Genomic DNA, 10,224 nt, shown 5'->3' with positions numbered 1-10,224 from the left:
TTTCACTTGATCAAATGAAAATTAATTTATAACCTTAATATGATGATATTATTTCTGGATTCTTTGTTGATATTTGATCTCTTTGTGTTAAAATAATCTGACAATAAAAACTATAGACTGTCCATTTCCTATGTTGGGGAGCAAACTTAAAAAATAAGCAGGGGATCAAATATTATTTTCTCCACTGTATGATGGATCTTAGAATAAAATCTTATTTACAGTCAAGACTTTTTTTTGTCATAGAGCAAGCACAGGTGCAATTAATCTCTTTAATTACAGTTATGTGCAGAGTCAAAATACCTGCCATGAAAAAGGTCAGTAATATTTATCTTTCTGTTGGTCTCCAATAGTGAACCAGTAACCATTTCAAATGCCTCATTCAATCAATATATATAGGTGTATTTTTTTGTTGTTGTTGTAGAAATTCGATTGTAGTTTGTAAATCAGCATCTGATTTAGTCTATGCACAAATGAAAACAGATGGATAAGTAAAGTGAGGCTAACTTTAAAGCAGAGATGCAAAGGTTTTCACATGACCTTTGCAATATTATGCAATAAACGCCTTCTCGTGGCGTCGTCATTATATGTAGTAAATTTATACAGTGATGTATAAGTGTCTCTGTATTAGAGCTATTACATCACAGCAGCTTATCCACAGTGGACATTGGTATTAACCCTCACTTGATGCAACCTGCAGGCCTGAGGGATCATTAGAATCAGAGCTACATAACGCCCGGTGATATTGTCCAGCTGGTGCTGCTGTGCTGTGTGCCTCCATCACGCTGTATGTATGACTGATGTGAGGGATAATGAAGCTTCATTCTCAGAAAACACACAGGCAACTGAAAAAAATTATTCTTAAAGCAGTATTTACATTCAGAGAAGCCAGAGTTGGTTGCACATGACACCAAAAGATGAAAACTGAAGATTATTTTCTTTTCAATGTTCATACAGTTTGTAAATAATATAAAGGATCTAAAATAATATGTCAAAAATATCTGACCCAAAATGATCTGCAGATTCATTTGATATCTGTAATAATATTAATTAACCTAAGGTAAAGTATTTTCAAAAAAAGTGCAGAAAAAAATATGTTAATAAATAAAACCGAGGGTCTTCATCCAGTTGTCCACCACTGAGCATTAAAGTCAACAACAATCTATAAAATTCACATTTCTTTGTTTCTGTCTTTGTTCTTCTTTTTGGTCAAGTTCAGTCAAAGTGTGACAAATCCATTTTTTCCACCAGTCTCTCTCTCTCTCTCTCTGTTGGTGCTCAAGACGTCACTCTGTTGGAGGAGGTATGTAACTGGGTCTGCGAGCGACCCGTCCCAGGCGGTCCACAGCTACGCTCTCAAACGCCCGCCTCATCAGAGGATGCTCCTCCAGCACCTCGTTGAAACTGTCCACGCTCAGGGAGTAGAGACGACAGTAGGTGTCTGCCCTCACTGTGGCTGTGCGTCGGCCCTGGGTCAGCAGGCAGATCTCTGAAATCAGACCGAGGAAGTCAGTTTCACCATTTAATCCATGCACAGTAAGCCATAACTCTTTAGTTGCTTAATTGTTTATCTTTAAAGCAAAAATTAACTACTTTGATAATTCCAATATTTAAATTTGCTATTAATTGAAATGCTAGTCTATCAAGAATGTACAGACATTTTTGGCTGTCATGTTACTTTGTTTTCAATATAATAGCCTATTTTCTAACATTTCTAGATGGAACAAGCATTTAATTAACTGATTAACTGAAAAAAAGTTACAACCAGATTAAGGAAATAATCAGAATTTAAAGCCTTACATATAAAGCATTATGCATAATACAAGAAATTAAAGTTGAGTAATACATTTGGGACACTAGCAGCTGCAGTGAAGTGAAAAGGGGGTCAGAGGCAGCTTTAACAGGCGGAAGCAGCACCACAGAGCCTCTTATAGATTTGATGGGGAGCTGTCTGAAGGTTGAAGTGAGTGACATGTGATTTACCCCCAAAATAGGCGCCATCGCTGAGTTGAATCTCCCTACTGCCGCGTGGGATCACAGTGACGGTGCCGTGCTGGATGAAGTACATTTTCCGACCCAGAGTTCCTTCTCGTATGATCAGGTCTGCGGGTTGGAAGACTTCGAAACGCAACTTGGTCAGGATCACTGTCACAAAATGAGGGTCAGTGTTGGCAAACAGTGGCATGTTGGCTACGAGCCCACGGCAGTTATAGCTGACTATCTCCTGCATGGTGGGGAGAAGGAGAGGAGAGGAGAGAAAACATTTAGTAAACGTTAAAGAGACATTACAACAACTAGGATTGTTTGGAGGTTTGGTCAAAACTAAGACTAAGACTGCAACAAACAGTCACTTTTGTTATCATTTTTGCTGGGGTTTTTTATGTGTCATTTAGTCTGTAAGAAAAATAGTGAAAAATGGTCATCACAACTGCCAAAATCAAAGGTGACAGTATGAAATGTTTAGTTTTGGCAGAGTAAGATTCAGCTTATGATTGAATATGACAAGGAAAGGCAGTGGATTCTCACATCAACTCAAACTTGCTGAAAATGTGGAACAATTTGGGGTCGGTTCTGGTGGGTGAGAGGTTAGAGAAAACATCCCACATGGGCTGGTGAGGATCATTTATTGTGTGTCTGTTCCCCCCATTGTCTTTCATTGTCATTGTCCTGTCATACCTCCACTGTCCTATCTAATAGAGGCAAAAATGCAGAAAAAAAAACGTAAATAGTAGGGAATTTCTGCATGAAAAACTGCAGAAAATTAAATGGAAATATTTGTAATTTTCTACCACTCACCTTTGTAAAAAAAAAAAAAAAATCAGGCCTATAAGTATTTTAACCTTACTGACCAGACCTACATTTAAGCAGGCAGGTGTAAATAAGATAGAAACAGAGACAAAGGAAGGAACACGAAGAGAACTCGAAGTGTTAATTAACACACCTCCTTGAGCGGATCACTCAGCTCTCCGAGGATGCTGTCCTCGTCAAACATCTTGCCCTGGAATCGCTGCTCGTAATAATCATGGATCCTCTGTCTTACATCTGCTGGCAGTTTATGGAACGACATGTACTGCTCCACTTGCTTATACTAAAAAAAAAAAACACACATGTACAAAACACATGGGGATTTGACTTACATGAGGATACAACGGAAATTAAACGGGACAAATGTCAAATGTCACAATTAGTCATATTTTGTACCATGTGTACCATCTGAATTACTCCTTATACGCACAATAATTACGCATTCATTCTATTTGTTTCGCAGGCTTTTTCCCAGTTTTAAGTGGATTACAAACTCATTTGTAATGGGCATTAGCAAACAGTGATCCAAACCAAAGGTGCCGCCACTGGTCTATCATCCGCTCTGCTTTATCTTGTGAAAATCCCCCAGAAAGGGTCACAGCAGGGCCACAAAATCCATTAGATAATACACATATTCTCTAGGCATTTGGCGCAATTTCCACGAATAAAATGCAGACAACTAAGCAAGCCTGTGATATAAAACATGGTTGTAATATATTATACCTCAAAGCCAGAATCACATTAGCATCCACGTGAGGAAGTTGAGACGTATCATCCACATAAAGAACTGATGCTGTGGGTCAAGAGGTTTGAGCTTGTTAAACTTCTTTACCTTCTCCTGATACTGCCGATGTGACGCGTCCAAGGACTGCACCAGCGTAGTGGCGTGGCCGAGGAACATGGCGTAGCAGGTGGCCCCCACAACCATACTGACCATGGTGAGCCAGACGTCACTGAAGCCCTCTGGAGGGTTGGCACCGTATCCTATACACAACATGTGACTCATGGCCATAAACAGGGCGTAAGAGTACTGTATGTGCCATGTAGCATTCTGAAAAGGACACGGACAAGACAACACTGAAAATATACATGACTTCAGAGAATAATTTCCTTTAAGTTTCTTGGAATTATGATAGATTTGTTATCATTAGAAAGGGAAATAAACAAAGTCTTAAGTCGGTGCAGTTGCAGTTGCAGTCTGACATTTTTGGAGCTAAATTCACTTTTCTTCCTGAGAGTTAAAGCAGATATCAGTGGAATGTTTTTGTTAATGTAAGTCCTAAATAGTCCTATTTTCCGTCAGCAATCACTTACATGAAGTATTTCAGCCTAAACACGAGTCTCTCCGTCACTCTGCTCTGCTGTAACCCGAGGAGAAAATTTTCCTTGTGGGATACAAGTGTTATCCAATGAGGGGAGAGAACGGCATGAAGGGCTGTGTGTGCAGCCAAGGGATGCGCGTGAATGTGGTGACGTAGCACGAGGACCAATTGATGCCTGACAAGGGCGGGGGCTGCTAACTCATGGTGCGTTCAAGGAAACTCGTACTTTGTGTTTTTCCTTCCTGTGAAGTCATACCAGTTCGATCTGGTACGAGTTCACGGGTCGGAAGTTACGAGTGGCCGTTATAGGGAACTTTCACAGACAACAGGACGGTAAAAACACGAGCTACGGGTTACCTGGAACGCTACCAAGTCGTAGTTGTGACTTGAAGCTGTAACTTACGGTTTCAAAAGCCTGCCTTGAACACAGCATTAGCCGAAACGGCCGTGCCGATGATATCTGCTTTAAATGATAAGATTAAAGGGATATTTGCTTATTGCCATAATCCCTATAGTTTTAGGAGTAGGTTCATTACCTTTAATTGTCGGTGCATCTGTTTTTAGATCGGCAGGGCAGATGTGAGCTCTGCACAGCGTGCGGTATTTTCGCCTTTCCTTCATCAAACTAAATACATGATCCAACAACTCCAAAACGCTCTCTCTCTCTTATTTTATAGCGGGGCGAATGTGCAGGTCACAACTTGTCCACGAGAGAGTGTTTTGGAGTTGTTGGATTGTGTATTTGATGAGTTGGATGAGGGAAACGTGGAAAGGTCAGATCTAAAAACATCTTGCAATTGTCGCAATTAAAGGTAATGAACCTACTGCTATGACTATAGGGATTATGGCAATAGGTGAGGAAACCAGCAGAGAAGTGACTGGACTTGCAGATTCGCTAAATAAATCGATAAAAGTCGTATTTTGATCAACATTACATCTGAAATTAATAATTTCACTCATAAGCCGTCTAATAAGCGGGATAATGTAGAGTTAGTCTGTGGTTATGGAGCAATAAAGACCAAGACATCCTTCATCAAAGCCCATACAGTCTAATGATCATAGCTGTGCCTAGGTCCCCAGTTGGTACCCAAGATGGCGCTCACAACAAGAACGTCACGTGACTGATAAGCATCTGTAGCTTCAGATTCAACAGGCAGTTCACAATTGTATCTTCACAAACAATTCCTTTAATTATAACATTTCTATATACTTGACTATATTTTCAGTGACCTGGACTCACCACCATATTATTTTTGGATACCCAGCAGTCTGCAGGAAAGTCCTGCAGCATTGGCACCATAAAGGTCAAGCAGCCATCCCAGTGACACAACAGCAGCATCATGCCAATCAAGTTGACTATACGCACCACTGCACTGGCCAGGTCATAGGTCATATGGAAAATCTGTCAGAGAGGAAGATTGGATTTCTCACATGTACATTTATACAGTAGATGACATAATATTTCCAGATAAATGCTCTCCCTCCCTTTTCTTTACCTCTTCCCACTGGTGAATGTAGCGGATGAGACGGGACAGTCGGAGAAGACGCAGCAGACTGAGGATCTTTGTGAAGCGCACAATGCGGAGAGCACGTGCGGTGCGGTACACGTCAGACGACTCGTGCCGGGCCTCAAGGTCAACGATCAGGAAAAAGTAATCAACGGGAATGGAGGAGATGAAGTCCACCGCGAACCAGGTGCGGAGGTACTGCGTGCGGATCTCCTTGGGGTCCAAGATGACGTGGCTGTCTTCCCCCAGGATGCCGGTGCGGAAGTTGAAAACCAGGTCCATGAGGAAGAGAGTGTCGGACAGGACGTTGAAGGTGATCCAGGGCATGGTGTTCTGGTCCTCGAAGAAGGTGATGCCCCAGGGTAGAATCACCAGGTTACTCATCATCAACGTGAGCATCACAATGTCCCAGTAAAACCTGAACAGAAAAAAAAGTTGAAGTTAATAAAGTTCCTGCTGTGTTGCGTTCTCAATTTTGATAAAGAGTGTGGATTTAAACCTGACAATAGCCATCAGGGCTCCAGACTGCTTCTAAATAGGGACATTTTGCTCCTAAAATTTGAGACAGTCCAAGTAAATGTTTCATCTACTTGCGCATGTGCAACCAGTAAATTTGCCTGTTTTTTTTTAACACTGGTGAAATACTCAAAGAATCTCTGTCATTACAGGTGTCAGGCCAATGTGTGTGAGGATCATGAATGAAAAGGAAATGCGAATATTTGCTTTGCAAGACCATTTATGCCCCATATTATTTTTTTTACTTGTGCTCCTAAGATTTTAAGTTAGGGGCCACTGTGCTCCTCGTAAAAAAAAAAAAAAAAAAGTTACATGCATTCAGTCCTTATCATTATACAGATTTCAAGATAATTCCATAGGGTGTAAAAGTTGGAGTGTTTGAAACAAGGAACAAGGTCAAGTAAACTCATCCGTTCAGGCGGACAGTGTGGTGGTGACCCTTGCTCTCTCATAACAGCTTGTGTCACGGGAAGAACCCCTCTCATTAAAAATGCATGGTGTGTACCTTAGAAGGCTCAGTGTGCTATCATAAAGACAATGTAGAAAAGAAGAGGTCACTAGCAGTGGAGAAGTCTGGCCTGTGATGTGTGATGTGTGATACTTGTTCTGACATCAGAGTGTCGCAGCCCAGACGTCTGCACCATACATCACTGAACTCGTCGCCGTCTGCTTCACGTCATACAAGTCCCATTTTTTCTGAAGTCTCCAGTGTCCTGTTATACACTATGAGGGCACGGTGTGGGTTTCCTTACAGCTTGTTTCCATTAAGTGTCAATCACATTGAGTCTCCCTCTTGCTCCCTGTCTCTCTTTTCATTACAGAGGCACAGTAACAGAAGATGAACCAGACTATTTTTGATTACCGTCACAGCTCGGCGATCGCACCCTGAACCCTGTGAGAAAACAACCTCCTTCTTTAGGCGGTCAGAGTAAAGACACAGGAACCGATAGATTAGTTCCTCCTTCTCATTCACGTTTATCCCTCCACCAATCTCTTGCATCCCTGCCCTGTGTCTCCACGCTGGTTTACATGACTACTTATCATCTCCTCTCATGTTGCAACCGATTAGTGGTTGCATGCTGCTAATAACCGCATCAAAGGCTCTGCATGGCAGTACAGCTGTTTCTTAGAAGTGAGTCCACACACTGTATGTATGTGTACGAGTGAGTAATCTGTTATATCTGCAGCTTTTAGTCAAGATATTAGTGGAACAGGAATAGAAATATAGTTGTTCGATAGCATTTTTCATTGAGTCTAAATCCAGGACTGAATCTGATTACTTTATTAAAGCAGCAAAAGTTATAAATAACTAAGAACCAATATTCAAGGAAATGGCATTTTAATTGTGTCAGACTGATTACAAAATAGCTGTTGACATAAATCACTACCTGATGTTTTTAGGTTGTCATTGAAAAGCCACCACAATCAATATCTCAACTACTCCTGGAGGATCGTCATGAAAGTTTCTCCAGTCATTCATCGTACTGTTGTGATATTTGAACGAGTGAAAGCATGGTGAGTTACTTCAAGTTATTATCTTAACAACCTGAATACTTCATACATTGATACTGACTAAAAATAAACATTTGACAGGAGCGGTGCTGTGGTGGCCCAGCAGAGCAGATAAAACACGGACCAGACGCTCTCATCGTATAGCATACATATCAATTCCCCCTTTCTAAACCTACTTACTTCCTATTATTCAATTCACTGTATAAAGATTTATTATAGATCAACAAATGTAGTTATTGAACTAACTTTCACTGGATTCCAACCACAAAAGGCGACTAGTTATCTGACCTTAACCTCTACACAAGAAAGATGAGCACCTCAAACGTGCTGGTCTGACTCACTCATTTCAAAGGGGAAATGGAGCATAAGGTTTAAGGATAGCAGGCCTTCAGTTAATCCCCCCTCAGCTGTCTGTTTATTATTGCATAATAGAGCAAGATTGGAATTATAGAGATTCTTATGGGCAATAATCCCTCAGCGTGGGGTTTATCCTCCCTGTCTGGCATCGGCTGAATGTTTAAAAATTGTTTAAATTTGCTGGCGGCTTTCATTAGTGACCACATGCGCATGGACGGATAGCTCGGTCATCACTACTAAGATGTTGATCCACCCCAGAACACACAATTAAATCCTCCAAAAGTGAAACAAAACGATAGCAAGAATTGTTTTCTTTTTTTTAGATTGAATCATTTCATTATTGGAATCAATGAATGTAGTTCTCCCCCTCCTTGCTGAACAAGAAGAAAGGGAGTCACAAGGGAGTGGTATGATTAATCCAGATGATCTTGTCCTATATACTGTATCACTAATCAAATCCCTTCATCGCCTTATCATGTGCGAGGAACCATGACATCAGCTGTTGTACACTGCAGTCTGTCCTTGGAAAAATCGGATCGGAGAACTCAGCCACAGACTCTTCAGCCGGGGCAAAGACTGAATGAACATTGCTTTCAATGGGCAATTTATGGAAGATCAATGACAAACTGAGTGAGTTTGTGTTGGGAAAAGGTTACATGTAGTTTGACACGTTCTGTATTTATGTCCATCTCCTGCAGAAATAATGTCAATCCCACAAACACTTAGATTAAGAGTAAACCCAAACTCATCATTACCTGAAGTCACTGTAGGGGTGGATGATCCACACTCCAAAGCTCTTGACCCTGGCCTGTTCAGCAGCAACACCCTTATGACTGCCAAACATGCGCAGGGAGAACTTGTTGACCCCCGGCTGCAGCATGGAGCCAAACTGCCTCTGGAAGTAGGTGGAGTGGTCCTGCGGGGGCTCGTCTTCGTCTTCACCTTCACAAGCTTCACTCCCCCCTTGGATGTCCAGCAGGCCATCGGGGTCGGCGGTGTAGTCATCGTTGTGAGTCTGGACCAGGGAGAAGAGCGTCCTGGTCACTTCGCTCTTCTTCTCTGCCTTCGGGGACGGGGTGGTAGGGGGGCTTGCCTTCTGGGAAGAAGTTTTCCATCTTGAGAAGCGAAGGCCGCTCCAGCTGCGATACCTGGGGGTCTCTGGTTTGAGACCTGGGCTGTCGGTGAGACCCTTCTGGATGTCCATACTCCTGGACGTGCTGGTCATTGTTATTGGTTAACTTTCAACTTTAAAGCAAAGCAAAAAAAAAAAAAGTGCTCTCTGGTCTTTTGTTGGGGCCTTCACATAAAGATACAATTCACTTAAAGTTTACTGCTGATGCCATTTTCCAGTTTATGTCTGCCCTTAATGCTGACTGCCTTTACAGAATAAAATACCAAGTAAAGACAATAGACAACTCTCCAAAAGAACAGATAAACTTTGCACTTCCAATAAAGTTTCAAAACAAAGCCTGACAAAATGTCTTCAGGTGGAACCACTGAAGATTAAAATACCATGAAGCACAAGGATTCTATCTTTGTCTACAAAAAGTTATCTTCTCCAACTCCACGTCTCACAATGTAAAGCCATGAAAAAGTTACAACGTCCATTAAAAAAGTAGCTACTTCCCTGAGGAGGCAGCCTCGTGCAGTCCGCTCCACTCCGCCGAAATAAAACAAAACAAGTCCAGCTTCAGATGCGCTGTGTGTCCGCGTCCGGCTAGACAATGAGAGGACGGACGTAAATTGACAGCGAGGGCTCAGTAGCCTTCAATAATCGGCTTGTTGGCATAACTGCGTCCACTAACCACTCACCTCTCCTCCTCCTCCTCCCTGCGGTAGGAGCGCAGCGCCCTCCCGCCCCCCGGAGCTCCGCTGCAGCTGCAGGTCAGGTTGCTCGGTCGGGTCCGGCAGCCTCCGGGTCAGAGGCGAAGAAAATCTGATGAATTACTTTAATATTGTTCGACCCCGTTTCAGAGGAAATATCGGCCCACATCCACGCCTTCATATTAAAATGTAACGTCAAGAAAATAAAATCTCATTAATCTCACGAACTGCAGCTATGCCACAGTTCACCTGTTATTTCATCTCCTTGACCTGTGTTATCAATTTAACTTCCGAGTTAGTTTTTTTTATTTTTTTATTTCTACTAGGCTACAGATTATTTACTACTGTAGCCCATGTTAAAATAAAATAAAATAAAATAGATT

General features: G+C 41.9%; 1 protein-coding gene across 1 annotated transcript; it reads right to left on the bottom strand.

The window, feature by feature from the left end:
* Positions 1 to 567: 567 nt before the first annotated feature.
* On the bottom strand, positions 568 to 9,756 carry hcn3 (hyperpolarization activated cyclic nucleotide-gated potassium channel 3). The gene is made up of 7 exons (XM_085791424.1): positions 8,773 to 9,756; positions 5,621 to 6,050; positions 5,365 to 5,526; positions 3,635 to 3,853; positions 2,939 to 3,085; positions 1,981 to 2,221; positions 568 to 1,486 (listed from the first exon to the last, which is right to left on the bottom strand). Exons 1-7 carry the CDS (start codon positions 9,240 to 9,242, stop codon positions 1,284 to 1,286), a joined length of 1,872 nt encoding a protein of 623 aa, XP_085647550.1. The 5' UTR covers positions 9,243 to 9,756; the 3' UTR covers positions 568 to 1,283.
* Positions 9,757 to 10,224: the final 468 nt, after the last annotated feature.

Source organism: Trachurus japonicus, chromosome 11 (genome assembly GCF_045865225.1).
Source record: "Trachurus japonicus isolate A0001 chromosome 11, Traja_1.0".
NCBI lineage: Eukaryota > Metazoa > Chordata > Actinopteri > Carangiformes > Carangidae > Trachurus > Trachurus japonicus.
Note: the sequence above shows the minus strand (reverse complement) of the source record. Positions and strands in the feature narration are given on the sequence as shown.